Consider the following 21,195-nt stretch of genomic DNA (forward strand, 5'->3'; position numbering starts at 1 on the left):
TTTAAATTTGTATGTGATATTTTTTAAATAGTATTTTATTATTTAGTATTGTTGTAAATTAATAAATATTAGTAACTTAGTAAAATTAATTAAAAAATGAGTATGAAATTTTTTTTTCTTTATTTAATCAACGATCAAATCTAAAATCGAATTATAGAGAACTGTCTAATTCAATTTCATCTGAACTTAACTTAAACTCAAATGTCTCACTTAAAATTAATTAGTTTAATTGTAAAAATTTGATTGTAATAAACGTTTGATTAATAAATTGATTAATTATATTTGCATGCGAAAATTTATTATAACTATCAATAATTATATAGTAATAATTATTATAATAATCTCAACAAAATTCCAACTAATACAACTATGTATACATAAAAAAATATTCCTTATTTCAAAGATCATAGATAAATTAGATTGATTAATGTTATTATAATATCATAAGATTCTTGGATTATCTTATATGATAAATTGTAAAGATTAATCAAATGAAAGAGATATACTAAGTATCTTATAAAAATAAATCATATGTAAAAATTAATTTAATTATAATAGTAAATCTCATTTAATAATTTCAAATTATAATAGTATTAACTTAATACTTTATTTTACATGATTTATTTAATAGGAGATTAGATAGTCTTAACATTAAACCTCGAATATTATATGATTTTATATCCACTTGAATATTAAAAGTATCGAGGATTAATGCAAAATGTAAATTTAAAGTAAAGGGAATTAAAAAAGTAATACAAAAATTTCATATGAATTTTTATTTTTATTTTTACTATATAATTTTAAAAGCATGTGAATTTTTGATTTATCATCTTGTTACACAAAATAAATGATCAAAAGTATAATATTTTGGTAGCTACCAAATTTTTTGCTAAATTACACTAAATTAGAAAAAGAATTCTCCACAAACCAAAAAAAAAAACAATCCCCTTATACTTAATTAAAGTTACTATAATTGTAAATCATCAATTAATTAATTAGAAATGTTTCACTTTTAATTACTTTTAAATATTGATGTCAGATCTTATAAATTAAGAACAATAAGATTTCTATTCTTCTTTTATTCTATCAATTTATTAATCATTATAAAGTGGTAACAAAAACTTAATTACGTAAATTAATTATTAATTTAATTAAGGTACTATTAACAGAGAAGTTTTGTAATGTAATTCTATATGTCAATGAATTTTAACCTCTGTTGAATAATTAAAACTACAATTTATATTTGGTCTATAATTATATTTTTTTTATTGTATTTTACATTATGATATACCAATTATATACAAATTTTTAATCCTCTATTCATTATTAGTATTATTTTCATTTTTTGAAACATATTCAATAGCTTTAGCTTTAATTTTATTAATCATTTTATCATCTTTTAATTCTTCTTCAAATTTTAACCATTTATTAAAAAAAAATTTAACTTGTTTTCTTGAAATTTTTTTCAATTCTAAAATTCTTTCAAATAAATTTTCAATTTGTAATTTATTATTAATATCTTTTAGAATGTTAGAAATTTTAATTTCTTGATCAATATAAATATTCCATAAATCAATTCTTTTTGGTAAATCTGATATTAATCCTTCAAATAATGATCTACCTTTTTCTAAATCTCCCTTTTTAAATTCTAATATTGCAAAATTTTTAATTAATTCTATATGTTGAGATTTTGGTAATATAGTTAATGCTTTTGATAATACTTCATTTATTTTATTTGATTTGGAACTTTCTTCTTGATCTAATAAATATGATCCATATATTATCCAACTTGTTACATTTTGACTAAATTTTTTAAGGAATTTCTTGAAAATTTCTTCAACTTTTATAAAATTTTCACTCATTATTAATATATTAATTAATTTTTGATACATTATAAAAGAATCCATATATTGACAAGATTTTTTGAATATTAAATCTAATGATTCTTCTGTACCAAAAGAATTTTCTAAATTTAATAATGCAATCCAAATATTTAATTTTTCTTGTTCTTCTCTATAATTTATTGTATCTAAAGCTCTTTCACCAATTTCTCTTGCTTTATCAATTTCACTTAATTGTAAATTATATGACATATAATTCATCCATAATATTGAATTATTTGGATTACCTAAAATTAATCTTTCAAAATCTGAATTTGATTGTGGTAATCTTGTATTTAAATCTATTGTTTTATCTTCAACTTGTTTTTGTTTTTGTTTTTTAGATTTATTAGATTTTGAATTTTCTTCTTCATAATCTTCTTCATCTGATGACGAATCTTGTTGTTCATTTTGATCCAAAATTGATGCTGTCCAATCAAACCCATTAGTTGATAATTGTAATGGTTTTGAATCTTCATCAACTTCTGACATTTCTTCATCTTCATCTGCATCTTCATCTTCACTGCTGTCTTTTTCTTCTTCTTCTGCGTCTATAATTACATCTTCTTCTTCATCCTCATCTTCATCTTCATCGTCCTCTTCACTTTCTTCGTCGTCTACTTCTACTTCTTCGTCATCTTCCTCATCTGCATCAGCCATTTCAACATCTTCATCAACTTCAGTGATCTTATCATTACCATTTGTATCATCAAAATAAGAAGCTTTCATACCTAAAGATAATTGTTTTTTCTTATCATCAATTTTTAAAATTTTTACTTTAACTAAATCACCTTCTCCAAATAATAAACTTGGATCTTTTATATCTTGATTTTCAGAAATTTCAGAATGATGACATAATCCACTAATGTTTACAGTTCCTTTTAATTTAACAAATACTCCAAATTCAGTTGGTTTTGTAACAATACCTTCAAATATATCACCAATTGATAAATCATCAAAAGTTTTTAAAATTTTTAAATCACCATTAATTTCACTTTCTTTTAATGTTATTAATATTCTACCTTCTTCTTTACAATTTACTATTTTACCTGTAACTAATTGATTTGGTTTAAAGAATTTTTTCCAATCTTTAAGGTATGAATCACTTAAATCTGAAATTCTAGCTAATGCAAAGATAGATCTACCTAATGATATATAAACACCATTGTTACTTACATTTTTAATGAATCCTTTAACGATATCTCCACGTTTTAAATCATCAATTGTATTGATAGTTTTATCGGTAACCTCACTAGTTTTCAAACTAACTGAGACTTTATTTTGATCTAAATCAACATCTAAAACTTTAGCAGAAACATAATCATTAACTTGGAAAACTGATTGTAATTTATCTGAATAATTATTTAAAGCATCAGTTATGAAAGAAGATGCTATTATTTTATTTCCTAAATCAACCAACACATACATTTCTTTTACTTTTATAATTCTTGCAGGATAACTTGTACCTTTTTGTAAATCTTTAATATCTTCAACATATTTATCTCTTAAACTTAATTCTATAATTTTATGCTCCAAGTCAATTTCCTTAATTTTAGCTTTTAATGCAGAACCAATTGGAAATTTATTATCAATATCTTCATTAAAAATTTCTCCATTATTACTTAAATCAAAAAATGATATTCTACCTTTAATTTGTGGAGTTATTGATACCCATACAAAACCTTTATCAATATTATTGACAAAACATAATATGTCTTCATTTTCTTTAAAATCTGAGATTTTTAATTCACTTAAACTTTTGCCATCAAGTTTTGAATCAACTAATGACAATTCCAAAATGTTTTGTTTATTTGATTTTTTATGAGTAATTGGTAAGAAACTATGATTTTTAACATCATGAATCCCAATGACTTTCACGTTTAATTTTTCACCTTTTTTGAAAGTTGATAATGGTTGATTCAAATTCTTAATATCTTTAATGGAATTAAAACATTGAGTAATATCAATACGACCTTGTAAATTATCAGCTAACTGTACATTAATTTGAGTTCCTTTTATTGATTTGATTATACAGGAAGTTTCAACTCCATTGGTATAATCAGTTATTAATTTTTTAGTTGTATCTACTGGATTGGCAACTTCATCATCATTCATCTCATTACTTGATGCTAAAGTCAACAAGAATCTTTTATTTTCTAAATCAACACTTAATACTTTACAAGTCAATGATTGATTCTTATAAAATTTCTTGTGAATATCTTCATTTGAATTTTTAATTGCATATTTTGCTAAAATTAATCCTGTTAATCTACCTGTGAAACATACAAACAAACCCAAATTAGTGACTGATTTCGCATAACCTTTTATAATTTTATTTTGTTGAATATCATTTAAATCAATTGGGAATTGTTTTTTTCTTGATGCTTCAATTAATGATTTTTTGGCAGTGGCTATAACTGTTCTTGCTTTTAAATCTTTTTCCAATATCAAAACTTCTATACTTGATGATACTTTTGTTGTTTTTAATAATGCACGATTTTGTTCATAATTTCCATCCGATAATTGTCCATCATAAATTACACCTCGTAAATTTGAACCATCTATTTCTACCAATACTGAATTATTTGTTTTTTCAGCAACAACTGCATTTACAATAGATTCACCGGGTATTAATTTATTGATTTCATCTCTTTGAGCATTTGATAAAGAAGTTGATTGTTTTAACGTAACAATTAATCTTTTTTGATCTTTTAAAATATCCAAAATTTTAACTTTAACAACTTGATTTAATTTTAAATATTTACTTGCATCATCAACAAAAGTTTCTGATATTTCATTTTTAGGTAAAAATGCTTTTAATGAACCAAAAAATGAAACTATAGCACCACCATGAACAAATTTTTCAACAGTTGCATTTGTCTTGAATCCAACTTCAGCTTGATCAAATTTGTATAGTACTTCATCGTTATCAAGATTAATTAATGATTTTCTTAATGTTATTTGTGGAGTCTTTTTATCGTGGTTCAATAATCTACCTTTCACTTTTGACCCAATTCTGAATTTTTTTTCTGGATATACTAATTTTATGTCGGACATTTGGTTTGATGGGACAAATCCATTAAAATTATCAAATAATTTAACTTGTATACCACCAGCATCTGGTAAAACTTTCGTAATCTCACAATTTATTGAAGTACCAATAGGTATATCTCTTACGCTTAAATATTCAGCATTTATTGTGGTAGGATCCAATGACAATATCAATATGTTATCAATTATATTGAAACCTATTACTCTTGCTTCATGTTTTGATCCTATTGGGTAATCAATTAATGTCTTTTTGTTATCGATATTTGAATTATGAATTTGTCCATATAATGAATTTGAACCAAATTTTGCAAATATGTATTCACTATCTGATCCAATAATTTCTATATCTTCGAAAACATGACCAACTGGGAATGCTTCTAATGATTCAGTTTTGAATTCTTGATTTTGTAAATTTAGAACATGAGGTATTACTGATAATATTAAGTGTTTGACTCCATTTTTAGATATGATTGACAAAATTCTTGCTTTTACAATATTACCAATTGCAAATTTTTCTTTTATATTTGCTAAATTGAAATCTTGTAAATCTGATAAGTTAATTGTACCATCAACTAATCCAAATACTTTTGTAGTTATTCCTGACTCTGAATTTTCATTTACTAATGCATCTACTATAATACCTGGTTGAATGGCATCGATTGATGATATTGTAGTGATTGCCTTTTTGGTGGTACTTGAATTAAGTGGTTTTAAATTAATTATTCTTCCAGATGGTTTCAAACTTATAGTGGCTGATAATACTGACCCTTCTTTCTTAATGATAGATTCCTCATCTATATCTTTATTTAGTATAAACCCTGAGTATCCTTCAATTCCCAAGTCCAAGATTATACCATGATCTTCGATGGATTTTATAGATGCTTGTAATACATTACCAATAATTAAATCTTCTTTTTCCAATCCATTATTAACTGATTCTGGTTCAATGTTTAATTCAATTCTTTTTCTCTTTTGATTATTTTCATCACTTGATTCAACAACTTTGGCTTTTAACCATGATCCAATTTTGAATATGGATTTCAAGTCAGGAAATTCTTTTTGCTTTTTCATATTTGCTACGGTTGTGATTTCTTCATCTTCGTCATCATCTTCTGCTTCTTCTTCCTCACTTTCATTTTCATATTTGCTTATCATTTGTGTAATTTGTGGACTTATGGAGGTAATGGGTATATAACCAACTAAGTTATTTTCTAATGCTAATACTATATCTAATTTATTTATGAATTGAATTTGACCAAACACTAAAGATCCAGGAAATAAGTTTTTGAAATTTAAATATTCAATGGATACTTTATTTGATTCTTCTTCATTATCTTTATCTTCTGATTTGGTAGTTTTGGTTGTTCCTCTTCTTGATTTCTTACGTTGTTTAATTTTACTATTTTCTTGATTTGATTCATTCAATCTTTTCTTTTCATTAATTTCAAATAAAACATCTTTTGTTGCTTCATTTGATATTTCTTTGACTTCTAATGGTGTTAATTTTGTATTACCACCTCTTGGAAATGCATGTTCATTACTACTTAAAGTTGATTTTGTAGTATCAGACATGATTATTCTCTATGATTTTTGATACATATAATGTCTAACGATACAGATTATTATAAAATGTTGTTATTGACTAATTTGTTTGATATATGATCTGGTTCTAATACAAATTTGAAAATGTGTTGCAAAGATTAAGAAATTAATAAAAATTATTTAGTAGATGAGATGGTTTAGTGAATCCTGCATATAATAATTTAGTTGTAGCGAAGCTTAAATATTCATGCCATTAATATCCAGAGATTATTATGAGATCAACTAATTTACTTTATGAGATCAAATAGCTATCGAGTTTCAAAGTTAAAGATACATTTATTAGATTTATACAAGAATTTAGTACCAGCAAAAACACAAAATACTAAAAACAAATAAACCCACATCGAAAATAAATTGTAAAATGTTTGAAATTATAATTGATCTCCTGTGTTAAAAAATTCTTCTATCATTAACTGATCCATTGCTTTTTCTTTCAAGCATAACTTTATCTGCTTCACGTAGTCCATATTTTTTAATCAATTTCGAATAAAATAATCCACAAGCATTACATAAAGTTCTACTACCTTCTGGACCTCTTCTCCATTCTGGTGTTTCTTGTGAACAACAATGTTGACAAGTAACTAATGGTTTTGATGATAATTCTGGTTTCAGTTCTACTTGACCACCATTAATATTTGATGATCCATTGATAGCGTCACCAAAATTTCCAAGTCCACTTGCTAGTAATACATCATTTGTTTGTTGTTCAATATCAATCGGCAAAAGTGATACACCATTATTGTTCATTGATGATCCATTTAAAAGTTTCTTCTTACTTTTTTTGGAACTACTGCTGATTAATTGATGACTTGAAGATCGTTTTAGAGCTTTACCATTTGAATTGTTGTTGTTCATATTGCTACTATGATGATTATTGTTACTGTTATCTCCACCATTATGAGTGAATTGTTGATTAGAATTGTGATGTTGATGAGGACGATGTTGATGTTCTAAAGGATACTTAGCCTGAATGTTTTCCAACAATTCAACAATTTTTTTAAAATTTATTAATAATTCACGAACATTTTCATTCTTCATACCTTTAATAACATTTCTCATTATCTGTTCATAATTTTCATGAGAATAATACAGTAAAACACTAACTTCTTTAAACTTCAGTTCAAATTTTGTCAAAAATTGAATTAAATTACTAATAAACTCATAATTTTCATCAGAACTATTATTGCCAGTGCTTGCTAAATTATCAATGTTATTATGATTAATATTGTTTTGTGAATATATACTTTCAATTGAGGCTGGTGAAGTTGTCATAGAATATGATTTCATCATACCATCTTTTGTATTATTTATAGTGTAATATTGATTTGGGAAACTTTCATGACGACCATAGATGGAAGCACCATATAAGTATTCTGGTCCTAAGGTATTGTAACCTTGTTGCAATTGTTGCTGTGGTGGTAAAGGTTGTTGAATTTGTTGTTGCAATTGAAGTTGATATTGCTGAGATTGTAGTTGTTTCTGATGTTTTTGTGATGGAGGTGGTTGCTGTTGCTCCTGCAATTGATCTTGTGATTGAACTTTTGATCTACTTTGTTGTTGTGGTTGAGATTGTGTTTGTATTTGTATTTGACTTTGATGTTGTTGATTTGCTGAATTTAAACCTCCAATTGTTGACAATAATTGACTTTCTTGATATAATGCTAAATTTTTAAATGCTGATGAATAAGATAAGATTTTTTGATTTGGATTTTGATTTTGATTCTGATTCTGATTTTGATTCTGATTTTGATTTTGATTTTGATCTGGATTTTTATTACTTGAAGATGAATCTTTTATTGTATCATTTAATTGCTGAAATGAAGGTAGTCTAGGAACTGCTCCAGTTTTCTTAACCGCACTTTTATTCATCTTTAAGATTATTGTGTTGAGAAGAAAAAAAAATTAATGTTTTATTGAATAAATGCAAAAATTTGGTATTCTTTTTTCAAGTTTTGGAACCTAATAATATACCCTTTTTTTAATTTATTTCTAATTAAAATTAATGTATACAGATTCATTTAAAATTAATTATGTAGTAGCATAACATAAAATTTACAAATTTTTATCACAAAACAAATCTAATCTTTTATCCACGATAAAAAAAAGAAATCTGATATATCAATGGTGAATATATCTTAATGATAAACCAAAAAAAATGCTAAGATTTCAATTAAATAATAATCTGTCAATTTTTATTTTTTAAAGTATTTTTATTCTTAACTTTTTATTCTTTTTAAATTTAAAGTTTTTAGTGTTATGCTTTTAATCTAAAACAATTACACAAAAACTAAGGTACATTAAAACTGTAAATAAATAAAAATGGCTAATTTTTTCAAAAAATAAAAAAAATAAAATTAAAATACTTTTTTTTTAAATCTCTGATCCTTCAAAACTTTCCTAAGATTGACATTACTTCAACTTGACATAATTTTGCATTGAGAAAAGGAACTTGAATATTAAAAATCAGATGTCTTTATGGTCTAGATCGAATCTTCAATTTGAAATATTAGTGATACGCCTTGAACTTTTTCTTTTCAAGATTAGAAATCTTGACTAATTTTTATTTGCAACTGGTTTCTTTTTTTTCTTCTTTTTTAATGACGATGAAGTTGTTGATGGTGGTTGTTGTATCACTACTTTACCTTGTTTAACATCTTCTGGTTGATTTTCAAATTTTTGATTACTATCTAAATAAAACATTAAATCATTATTTTGTTCCTTTAAACCTTCATTTTCTAATTTTAAATCTTCAATTACTTTTAAATGTTCCTTATTTGTTAAATTTAAATGTTCAATCTTTTTTGAAAATGCCTCGTTTAATAAATTTTGAGTATTCAATTCAATACTTATCTTGTGCAACTTCTCTTCTTTGTTTTGAATCTTTGATTTCAATGATGGTATTAAATTTGTAGTTAGATCTGATAGTTTAACAGATAAATCTTCAACCTTCGATTCTAAATCCAGATATTGATTATTATTATTATTAGTTTGACTTAAAATAATATTCTTATTTATGTCCGTATTATTACTATTAAAAAATTCTTTTTTATTATCTAAAAATTTAGATCCATCAATATTATAATTATTATTTAAAATCTCTTCATAATATTCTCTTTGACTTGCTAATTGGCTAATTAATAATTGTGAATATTCAAATCCAACAGCATCAACTTTATCAATATCATTATTATTGGACTTTGCTGAATATTTACTTGACTTTTCATTATCTGGTAATTCAACCAATTTACCATCAGATTCATTTGTAACTAATCTATGAACATAATTATCTCCTGCATAATCCCACACTCTACTTGTAGATATTTCCATTGCAAAGCAATGTCCTGTATTTATAAAATGCTTCAATGAATGTTGCTCAGGCGCATACCTGCTGCAACCTACATTACCGCAGATAAGACAGATCCATAAATTTGAACTTTCTGAACATTCTGAACAATTTTCATATTCTTCTGTAATGGCGTTATCACTGTTATTATTATTAACCTCGGAATTATTATTAACCGATTCCCTTCTATTTAGTAGTCTATTACTTTGATTTTTAATAATTGACAAATTAGTTAATTTGTGTGAATAACGACAAATTGGACATGAATCATCTTTCCATTTTGATAAACATTGACAATGAAATGTATGTTGACATGGAATTGTTAATAAACCTGTCATACTTGAATCCATTTTCTCAAGACAAACTGGACATGTTGGTAATTCGATTAATGATTTATTTGATAAATTTTCTGCTTCTGTTACCAACTTTGAAGTAAATGGATCTTGTAATAAAAAAGGTATTAAGGTTTCTAATTCTTCAATTTCCTGAGTTGGATAATTTAATTGAACAGATCTAACATAAACTACATGACATGATTCTGGTTCCATAGAATTGAAAGATTTTCCATCAAAATAATTTTTAAATTGTGCTGCTTTAAATATGTCTCTAAATTTGATCAACACCAAAAATCTATTTTGTTTATCACTTTTAAGTATTCTTATATGTGATATGGAACTAATAAATGATTCTCCAATATATCCCAAAAGATCAGTGGCTGTAAAATATGTAGGTAGTGCTAATATAGCTAGCATTGTATCATCGCCCTGCGTTACTTGTTGATATTCCTCTTCATTTTCATCATCATAAAACTCCCTAAAAAGACGTATGACTCCATCACCAATCAGTTTAGCCTTTATTGGTTCAATAGTATTTGTTGATAATTTAGATGATAAACTCATTATAGAATTTGATGATGTAGGAATAGTTTTTGTTGTTGGTTCAATATTTATATCAATTTCGATAATCTCTATGTTCGAATATCTATAATCAGAATCAGTTAATAAAAAGTCAATAACAATATGATATATATCACTACCAATCATAATAATTTTCTATATATGGTTGATTTGGAAAATCTAACCTAGTTGTTTAGTCATTTATGAATGTATTTTACTTCGTATAATATTTAGTAAGATTATATTAATGGATTTTTTTTCTCTTTGTTTTTGTTTCATAATTCTTGCAATATGGTTAATGAAATTTTCGAGCTTAGTAAATACTTTACCGAATAATGTTCTAGAATGGTATTATAGAGTAAATGAGAGAGTTCCTCAAATACAAATGAATCTATCTATTATCTCTAATTTATCCTTAAAAGGACGCAAAACTTGTAAAAGCCTAATCATAAATAATACTTGACTTTATCTAGCATGTCTAGATTTGTAATGAGTTCGTATTCACCATCTTTTGCTTCATCAAACAAGTCAAAAGCTTCAGGATGTGGTATCCAAATAACATGAGCATTTGATGCAACACCAGACTTAACTCCAATATGACTATCCTCAAATATAAGACATTCTTCAATCTTAATTTCACCTAATTCGTTAGATTTTCTCTCAGAATTTATACTGTCTAGACAAGCATGCCATATATCTGGATGCGGCTAAAGTCGAATTAGTTAGTAGGTACTTTTGTCTACAAACTTCGTTGTAAAAGTTGTACATACTTTTCCTCTTCCTTCTGCTATTCTTTTATCATCACCAGTGACTATATGATCCCCAAAATATTTAAATCCTTCTTTTAAATGTCCGGTTTTTTTTTCGTAATTTAATAAATTTGAGCTAGTTCCTAATGCCATTGGTATATTTTTCGAGTCTAAGTATTCTAATAATTCTAATGCTCCAGGTAAAAAAGCAGTTTTGGGCCACTTTGTTGATTGAATCTCTGTTGCTTCTTTAAGATATTCTTCTGGTGTGACTGGTAAATCAAATTCCTTTATAATGACATTTGTAGCATATAGTCCAGGTAACCCTGCAACTTTAATTTTTTTATCCCATGTAAATGGACCTTTACCATACCTTGCTAGTAGCTCAGTTGATGATTCAGTATATAAATCTTCTGTATTTAATAAAGTCCCATCCAAGTCTGAAAACCAATTGAGTCAGTACTTATTGTCATATTCTCAAATTAAAAGTCAAAATAAACGTACCAAATAGACATGCTTTTATTTTTGTATGACTTGAAATATCGTAGTTAGTATTGTTGTAAAAATTTAAATAATGGTTCGAAATATTTACTTACTGTCTTTTATCACTCATTGTGAATATTGCAAAATAGTGGGGTAATAATTAAATTAGTTGTAAAATGATATATGATATTTAAATATTTGCGAGATTTCAAAATCTTTGCGCTTTTTCAGACTCATCAAGTAATTGGTAGCCTAATCAATCTAACTATGAAACATTTAATTTAAACATTTAATTCATCTCCAGGAAAAAAAAAATATTAATTAAATTATTAAATTAATTTCCTAGACCAAATACAATATAATCAATTATTATCTGACAGCTTAACTTATTCAATTCTTTAAATCATTACTACTTAATTTACTTAACTCATAATACCCAATCAATCTCATTTAAAAATATAAGCTAGCAATGTCAACCAATTCTATTAAATTATTAGCTAGTGATGTACATCGTGGTCTTGCAGAATTAGTTGCAAAGAGGTTAGCATTACATATAACTCCCAGTGAAATAAAAAGAGAATCAACGGGAGAAGTACAATTTTCAATTGGAGAATCAGTTAGAGATGAAGATATTTTTATAATATGTCAAATTGGATCAGGAGAAGTTAATGATAGAGTTATTGAATTATTAATAATGATTAATGCTTGCAAAACTGCAAGTGCAAGAAGAATTACCGTAATACTACCAAATTTTCCCTATGCCAGACAAGATAGAAAAGACAAATCTCGTGCTCCAATTACTGCAAAGTTAATGGCTGATATGTTAACTAGTGCTGGTTGTAATCATGTTATTACAATGGATTTACATGCTTCACAAATTCAAGGGTTTTTTGATGTACCTGTTGATAATTTATATGCTGAACCAAGTGTTGTTAGATATATTAAGGAAAAAATAGATTATAAAGATGCAATAATAATATCACCTGATGCTGGTGGTGCCAAAAGAGCCGCAGGATTAGCAGATAGGTTAGATTTAAATTTTGCTTTAATTCATAAAGAAAGAGCAAGAGCTAATGAAGTTTCTAAAATGGTATTAGTAGGTGATGTAAGTGATAAAATCTGTGTTATAGTTGATGATATGGCAGATACTTGTGGTACTTTAGCCAAAGCAGCTGAAGTTTTGTTGGATAATAATGCAAAAGAAGTTATTGCAATTGTTACTCATGGTATATTATCAGGAAATGCTATCAAGAATATTAATAATTCAAAATTGAAAAAAGTTGTTTGTACGAATACTGTACCATTTGAAGATAAATTATCACTTTGTAATAAACTAGATACAATTGATGTTTCCGCTGTTATCGCCGAAGCTATTAGAAGATTACATAATGGTGAAAGTATATCTTATTTATTTAAAAATGCACCATTATAGAACACATATAAAATACAATATATATATCATTCATTTTGTATCATAAAGTCATTACCATTATTTATTATAAACTTACTTACTCAAAATAAATCATCAATCGAAAGATTTTCATCTTCATCAGGTAATCCTTCTTCTTCATTATCTTCATCCTCTAATTCATTATCGACTTTATCGTCAATTGGTTTTGGGTCAGAATCTTTTGAAAAATTTTCTTGTGATTTTTCCAATTCTTTCTTCTTTTGATCTAATGATGCCAGTAGTGATGATATAGTATTTTGATATTTCATTTTCATCATTTTATTAGTAGCTGATGCAAGATTTTTTTTGTGTGATTCAACAACTTTCTCCAATTCTGCAATTTCTTCTTGTAATAATTTAGTATGCAGCATTCCGGCTTTATTTTGTTCTGCTTCTTCGTCATCTTCTTCTTCTTCTTCTTCCTCGTCCTCTTCCTCGTCCTCTTCCTCTTCTTCTTCCTCTTCGTCTTCTTGTTCTCCTTCTTCTTGTTCTTCTACTTCTTCTTCCTCTTCTTCATAATCTCCAAATAAATCATCAATGTCTCCATTCTCCAAGCTTTGTTCAACCACTAATTCAGCTTCTTCATCTTTCAATGCTTGAACCATCTCTGATGAAACGGTTATTGTTGGTTCTTCTACTTCACCCTCATCATCAAATACTTTATTAAGCTCTTCTTCCAAATTAAGTTCAAAATCTTCTGCTTCTAGTGCCTCGTTGTTGGCTATACCTGGAGCTTCATTTTCCAATTCAACGGAATCTCTATTCTGTGATTCTGGTCTTGCTATTATTGGTCTTGTTTCCATTGTAGTTGGAGTCGAAACTTCACTAACTTGACCAAATCTTGGTTGAGCTGATTTATCTATAATTTCAAAATGGCTTTCTTCTGCTTCATCGTCTAGCTTAATTAAACTATCCACACTTGCTTCAATATCTTCTATAACTCGATGATCAACTCTTGTAGGTCTGAATCTTCTATATACATCTTTGAAAGGATTTAATAATCCATCTTTTAATACAAATTTTTTCTTCTTGATTTCATTGTTTTTCACATAATTATAAAATGGATGATTGAACAAATATTCTTCAGGCACTTCAAAATCTTTTTCGGTATTCAATTGAGCAGGATTTATAATATGTAAAATTAACAAAATTTGACAAACATCGAAGTTCTTGAAAATGTTTTTCTTATCAATTGATTTATATATTTCAGTCAATGTAGGTAAGTCAATTAATCTTGCTGAATATAAATTACCATTTACGTTAACAACTGCTTTTTCTCTAGTTATCCATTTAACATTTAAACCAGTTAAATCTCCTGAATCTATTGCATTATGGACAAAATCTAGGTTGACATCATTTAAAAAACGTATGATTATCCCCTGTTCAATTAATGGATCATCTTCTAAATCGGGGGCTTCTGAATCATAACCTTCCCCTGGTACTCTTGTTGGTTTTACTCTAACTCTGGGTATTATCTTGGGTTTTGATGGATTTGATTGATTTTGATTCTTGGATAGACTTAGTTTTAATTTCTTTGGTTTTTCGTGATTATTAGTAGATTCTGAATGTCGTTTTAGGGATATTGATGAAGGTTTTGTTTGTTGTGGTTCTATTTGGTCTTGTTGTTGTTGAGGTGCTTTAATTTTGATTTTAGGTACTTTACGTCCATTCTCTGTTGTTGGTGTTTGGGGTTGTGGTTGTGGACTATTTGATGAGTCTGATGGAGCCTTGAGCTTTATTTTTAATGCCATACTTCATATGATCAGGTAAAGGTTTCTTGTTGTAAATCTTTTATGTTTGTATATATATTTTATCTTAAATGTAACTCAAATACAAGTACGAAGGTTTAAAAAATTATTTAATTATTTTTTACAAAACTGCAATTTTTCAGTTAAAGATTTTGATTCAATTGCTACAACATCGTTTATCAGCTTCGTTCAACAATTTATAGTTAGTCATTTACGTCGTTTAAGCTACAGATTACATTGATAGCTAGATTTGTTCCAATCCATAGTTTTTATGAGTCTTTGACAGCTTTGAGTTATAAATATTTTACATTTTTGCAGCAATCAATTATAATTTTCAGCTTTCCTCATTCAACTAGATTAATTTCCAAGATTTTGACCCACAATCGATGACTAAAAACCAAAGGCCAATTCCTAAAAGTAGGAGATCTTCTTCATACGATCGAAGAATGATTCGATCCAGAACCAATTCTGTCACATCAATGGATTCATCAGTTAGTCATTTATTAGATGATAACAATTTTGAAATGTATTCAGGTGCAGCTTCTGAAGTTATCCCTTCATCAATTACATCATTACATTATCCACATAATTTTGGGAATAGAAGAGATTCTCGAGTATCAGGAGAAAATTCACCCTTACTTTCAGCTGATGATAATGACGTTGATTTAAGATCGGTTAAATCAAATATTTCAAGAAATTCAAATGATACTCAGGCTCATTTCAAATTTTTTTCACCAGATGAAATTGAAATGGCTCAAGGTGGGTCTACTTTAGAAAATCCAGATGATCCAGTTGATTATAATACTCCATGGGATTACTCTGTTGATAAATATGAAGAACCAGAAGAAGCTTTAATTGATGAAGAATTAGGGTACCAGCGTCATGCTACTGAATCCCCTGATTATGGATCAATGGATTATGAACCAAGAGGAAGAAGAGAATCCGATGCAAGTAGTAGTAAAGATGTGGAAGATGAAGATCGTGAAGATGCTAGTAAAATAAATGAGAACTTTCATAAACAATTTCCTGCCAAAAACTTTTATCAAAGATATTATTTAGCTGAAGAGGATTTGGTTATTGGTATTGCTGGGTATAGAGATAATTGGTTGAAAAAAGTAATCTATAATATATTATGTATTGGTACTTTTGGGATAGCATATTTAATTTTGAGGTGGTTTCCAAAATATAGAATCAATATAATGGGTACCAAATGTGCTTTGGGAGCGGCTGATTGGTGTGTCATAGAAAATGAGTTTGGAGAATTACAAATTCAACAAATTACAAGCAAAAGATTTGATGAAAAATTATCTGATTTTTTGATAAACTCCGAAATTGATATAGAAAAAGATCCAGTTGTACCAAATATTCATTTTTTCATTTATAGATATATCAAGTTTTTCTATGATCCAATGGAAGATATTTTCAGAACTAATTCAAATTGGTATGATGGAAGGTGGTTGAATATCAAAAATTTAAAAGATGGTATTTCACAAGGTACATATGAAGAAAGAATAAAAATCTTTCAAGAAAATTCAATCGAAGTTCAGGAAAAATCAATTGTACAATTATTAGCTGATGAAATATTGCACCCATTTTATATTTTTCAAGTGTTTTCCATTTTCTTATGGCTTGCTGATGACTATTACTATTATGCATCTTGTATTTTCATTATATCTATGGTATCTATAATAAACTCATTGGTTGAAACAAGAGCCACCATTAAAAGATTACAACAAATTTCAAAATTTGTATGTGAGGTGAGAGTATGGAGAAATGATTTTTGGAAACAAATTGATTCAACGGATTTAGTACCTGGGGATATTTTTGAAATTGATCCTTCATTAGCTACTATTCCATGTGATGCGCTTCTAGTAAATGGTGAATGTGTTATAAATGAATCTATGTTAACTGGAGAAAGTGTTCCTGTTTCAAAGATAAGTGCTACAAAAGATGTATTAAAATTAATACCCGAGAATTTTATTGATCCAAAATTATCAAAATCTTATTTATTTAATGGTACTAAATTATTGAAAATGAAATCAGGTAATGATGAGCCAGTTACAGCAATGGTGTTGAAAACAGGGTTTAATACTACTAAAGGTTCATTAGTTAGATCAATGCTTTTCCCTAAACCAACTGGATTTAAATTCTATGAAGATTCTTTCAAATATATTGCTTTCATGACAGGAATTGCTTTTATTGGTTTTACTTACTCAACATATAATTTCATCAAAATTGGGTTAAGTAAAAAAGTTATGATTTTAAGAGCATTGGATATCATTACGATTGTTGTTCCGCCTGCTTTACCAGCTACATTAACAATAGGTACTACTTTTGCTATAGCAAGATTGAAGAAACATCAAATATTCTGTATTGCACCAACTAGAGTCAACATTGCTGGAAAAATTGATGTTATGTGTTTTGATAAGACTGGTACTTTAACTGAAGATGGATTAGATATATTGGGGATTCATTTAGCTAATAATGCGAAAGGTAGGAAAGAAATTGTATTTGAAGATTTAATAACTGATATCAAGAATTTGAAAACAATAAGAAGTTCAGATCATGAAACTAATAATGGTAAATTTTTACAAGCTTGTATGGCAGCATGTCATTCATTAAGAAATATAGATAATGAATTAATGGGAGATCCATTAGACGTTAAAATGTTTGAATTTACAAAATGGGATTACAGTGAAGACTCAACATCTGGTATACCTATAGTTTCAAGTCATAATGGAAAATATGAAATTCAAAAAGAATATGAGTTTTCTGCACAATTGAGAAGAATGTCAGTATTGGCTAAGCGTAACAATAGAGGTTTCATATTTACGAAGGGGGCACCTGAAATAATGATGGATATTTGTTTACAAGAATCTATTCCTTCTAATTTTGAAGAATTGTTACATCATTATACTACATCCGGGTTTAGAGTTATTGCTTGTGCTTATAAGCAAACAACAAATTTCAACCAAGAAAGATTAGATGCAGAAAATGAATTGATTTTTACTGGGTTTATTGTTTTTGAAAATAAATTAAAAGGTTCAACAGCAGCTACATTAGAAACATTGAATGCTGCAAAAATAAGAACAATAATGTGCACTGGTGATAACATTTTAACAGCTATTAGTGTTGCTAAAGAGTCCAAACTTTTACCACCAGAAGTTAAACACATATACATACCATCATTAGAGTATAAAGAAGATGACAGACAACAATTAACATGGCAAGATGTAAATGATCCAGAAAATAAATTAGATCCAGACACAATAAAACCAATAGATATACGACAAAGTTCAAATTTCAAGTTAGCAATCACTGGTGACATTTTCAGATATCTTTTAACAGAATTAAAAGATACTAATGTTATACAGTCGGTATTAATGAATTGTGACATATTCGCAAGAATGTCACCTGATGAGAAACATGAATTAGTTGAACAATTACAAAAAATTGATTACACTGTTGGATTTTGTGGAGATGGTGCTAATGATTGTGGTGCATTAAAAGCAGCAGACGTTGGGATCTCATTATCTGAAGCTGAAGCATCAGTAGCTGCTCCTTTCACTTCAAGAATTTTTGAAATTTCATGCGTCTTGAACATTATAAAAGAAGGTAGATCAAGTTTAGTTACAAGTTTTTCATGTTTCAAGTATATGTCATTATACTCAGCAATTCAATTTATTTCAGTTACTATACTTTATAAAACAGGTACTAATTTAGGTGATTTTCAATTTTTGTACATTGATTTATTTTTGATTTTACCGTTGGCTATCTTTATGTCTTGGTCAAAACCTTATAATAAATTAGTTATCAAAAGACCAACTGCAAATTTAGTATCGCCAAAAGTATTAATACCGTTAGTTTGTAATATAATGGTACTTTTAGCTTTCCAAATAATAATATGGCTTTGGGTTAAAAAAGAACCTTGGTATATAAAACCAATCCCAGGTAGCGATGATGCAGTTAAATCTTCAGATAATACAGTGCTATTTCTTTTTTCAAATTTTCAATATATTTTAATTGCAGTTGTTTTAAATCAAGGGCCACCATACCGTGAACCAATTGAAAAAAATCTACCTTTTTTAATTAATTTGGTTGTTGCTACGTTATTATCAATTTCATTATTCTCAATAAATGGTAATTCAAGCTGGGGTGATCTTTTACAATTGACCAATTTAAGTTTTGCACTCTATTGGTACATCTTGATTTTATCAGCTATAAATTTATTGATTTTGATTATTGGTGATAAGAATTGGTTTCTTAAATTAGCAACAGTTTATAAAAACCTTTTCCAACGTCATAAAATTGGTAAAAGTAAAAAATTATTTAAAAATTTAAGAAAAGAATTCAACAAGATTCAAAGTGTTTAGATCATTTAGAGTTAAGTATTAATGAATAGAAATTTTATTTATTTGAAACTATAACATCTTTCTTGGCTTCAATTGAATTGATTTACAAAAGCTTAAATACAACACTACAAAAAAATGCAAAAAGTGAACAAAAATCAATGGTACTGATTCCGCCCAGGATCGAACTGGGGACGTTATGCGTGTTAAGCATATGCCATAACCAACTAGACCACGGAACCAATTTATAAAATTTGAAACAGCCTGGCTTATTACGTTTTACAGTTTTTTGATCGAATTTCACGTAAATTATTATAAAATATGGTATTTTAATTCGGGCTTTTGATCAGGGATTTTTAAAATAGCTTTATAAAATGCACTGAAATAGTAATTTTCAGTTATGATCTAGACAGATAGAATATTCAGCACCAATTTTATTGCAAAAATCAAAGTTGTCCTGACCTTTTGTTACTTCTATCTCTCATTTTCCTTTTGAATCAAATTAAATGAGTTTGAATGTTTTTGCTCCAATATCTGGAAAATTACAAATTTTCAAATGCACCAAGAATACGGGTGAGCAAAAGAAACAACAGTGAAATAAAATTGATGGTTTTTAGTAATTTATCAGCTATGAAGGAGACTAAGGTTCACGTTGACTGAATACTGTTGTCTCATAGATTAGGAAATTTGATAAACTAGTTCACCTGAAACATGAATTGGTAGCTTAAAGATCTTTGTAGTAAAAGTGAATCCATCAACTTAAGTGAATTTTACATAATCGAAGCTCTCCTAATGGTGAAAAAATTTTCTTATGTCTGTGTCCTTGTCACCTTAAAAAAGTACACTAGTCTTTGAACACAACCCTCATTGTATTGCAAAATAATTTCGCTATATATGATGAAAAAAAGTCAAGATTTGAATTTACTAACCCCAATAATAGAATTCGAGCTCCACTGTTCATACAAATTACATATACTTTTTTTTTAAGAATCAATTACAGTTGTTTCTCATTAAAAGTTTGTAAAATTTGATCTTAGGCAGAAATTTGGGCAGAAAATCACTGCTGTTGAAACTCTCGCAGGATATGGGCTTTTTTTTTTGAGTTTGTGTCACCAAAAGTACTTGACACAGTTGTTAATACAAACTCAATCATCAATAACGAAGTATACTTTCCATCAGTGTGAGTTAGGAGCCAATTGCTTTCAATCAATATGAGAAGAAAGATATATAGCAAATTGATAAGAAAAATAATGTTTTTGATTTTACCGAGGACGAAAATTACTATCAAATTCAACAAATTTCACCAACAAGTATTTCAACCAACATTAACTTAGAGTAAAGAAAAAATCATTGTATAACAAACAAATATTTCTGAGTCACTTTTAAAGATTTCAAGGCTACAATTTGAGTCATTAAAAAACTAGGCGTATTTTCCATCTCAGATTGATGAAGTCTTGACATAAATATCAGAATTAAGCTTTACTTTGATTGCAAAAGTTGTGCTATTAGATCTACTTACCTCTTTCTGGAGATAAAACAATAAAGCGTTGAATAAGGTAACAAAAGTTCAGGGAAATAAGGGGTCTCAATTGTGATATTGCATTAATCGATACATATGAAATGAAACAGAAAAGATGAGCATCA

General features: G+C 27.4%; 7 protein-coding genes across 7 annotated transcripts; 2 read left to right on the forward strand and 5 right to left on the reverse strand. All coding sequences in view use genetic code 12, as the record gives it.

The window, feature by feature from the left end:
* Positions 1-1,316: 1,316 nt before the first annotated feature.
* On the reverse strand, positions 1,317-6,503 carry KGF54_004499 (uncharacterized protein; the record flags this gene model as incomplete). The annotated part of the gene is made up of 1 exon (XM_051765203.1): positions 1,317-6,503. The coding sequence occupies one exon, from the start codon at positions 6,501-6,503 to the stop codon at positions 1,317-1,319; it is 5,187 nt and encodes a 1,728-aa protein (XP_051618541.1).
* A 420-nt stretch (positions 6,504-6,923) lies between these two features.
* KGF54_004500 (uncharacterized protein) lies at positions 6,924-8,402 on the reverse strand (the record flags this gene model as incomplete). Its single annotated transcript, XM_051765206.1, has 1 exon — positions 6,924-8,402. The coding sequence occupies one exon, from the start codon at positions 8,400-8,402 to the stop codon at positions 6,924-6,926; it is 1,479 nt and encodes a 492-aa protein (XP_051618542.1).
* Positions 8,403-9,086: 684 nt separating this feature from the next.
* KGF54_004501 (uncharacterized protein) lies at positions 9,087-10,919 on the reverse strand (the record flags this gene model as incomplete). Its single annotated transcript, XM_051765207.1, has 1 exon — positions 9,087-10,919. The coding sequence occupies one exon, from the start codon at positions 10,917-10,919 to the stop codon at positions 9,087-9,089; it is 1,833 nt and encodes a 610-aa protein (XP_051618543.1).
* Positions 10,920-11,218: 299 nt separating this feature from the next.
* Positions 11,219-12,036, reverse strand: KGF54_004502 (uncharacterized protein; the record flags this gene model as incomplete). The annotated part of the gene is made up of 3 exons (XM_051765208.1): positions 11,219-11,479; positions 11,543-11,905; positions 12,022-12,036. The coding sequence occupies 3 exons, from the start codon at positions 12,034-12,036 to the stop codon at positions 11,219-11,221; spliced, it is 639 nt and encodes a 212-aa protein (XP_051618544.1).
* A 437-nt stretch (positions 12,037-12,473) lies between these two features.
* Positions 12,474-13,436, forward strand: PRS1 (ribose phosphate diphosphokinase subunit; the record flags this gene model as incomplete). Its single annotated transcript, XM_051765209.1, has 1 exon — positions 12,474-13,436. One exon carries the CDS (start codon positions 12,474-12,476, stop codon positions 13,434-13,436), a length of 963 nt encoding a protein of 320 aa, XP_051618545.1.
* Positions 13,437-13,516: 80 nt separating this feature from the next.
* KGF54_004504 (TATA-binding protein-associated factor TAF7) lies at positions 13,517-15,205 on the reverse strand (the record flags this gene model as incomplete). The annotated part of the gene is made up of 1 exon (XM_051765210.1): positions 13,517-15,205. One exon carries the CDS (start codon positions 15,203-15,205, stop codon positions 13,517-13,519), a length of 1,689 nt encoding a protein of 562 aa, XP_051618546.1.
* A 383-nt stretch (positions 15,206-15,588) lies between these two features.
* Positions 15,589-19,575, forward strand: KGF54_004505 (putative acid anhydride hydrolase; the record flags this gene model as incomplete). Its single annotated transcript, XM_051765211.1, has 1 exon — positions 15,589-19,575. One exon carries the CDS (start codon positions 15,589-15,591, stop codon positions 19,573-19,575), a length of 3,987 nt encoding a protein of 1,328 aa, XP_051618547.1.
* Positions 19,576-21,195: the final 1,620 nt, after the last annotated feature.

The sequence above is a fragment of the Candida jiufengensis genome (genome assembly GCF_024610255.1).
Source record: "Candida jiufengensis strain CBS 10846 chromosome Unknown scaffold1, whole genome shotgun sequence".
Lineage (NCBI taxonomy): Eukaryota > Fungi > Ascomycota > Pichiomycetes > Serinales > Debaryomycetaceae > Lodderomyces > Lodderomyces jiufengensis.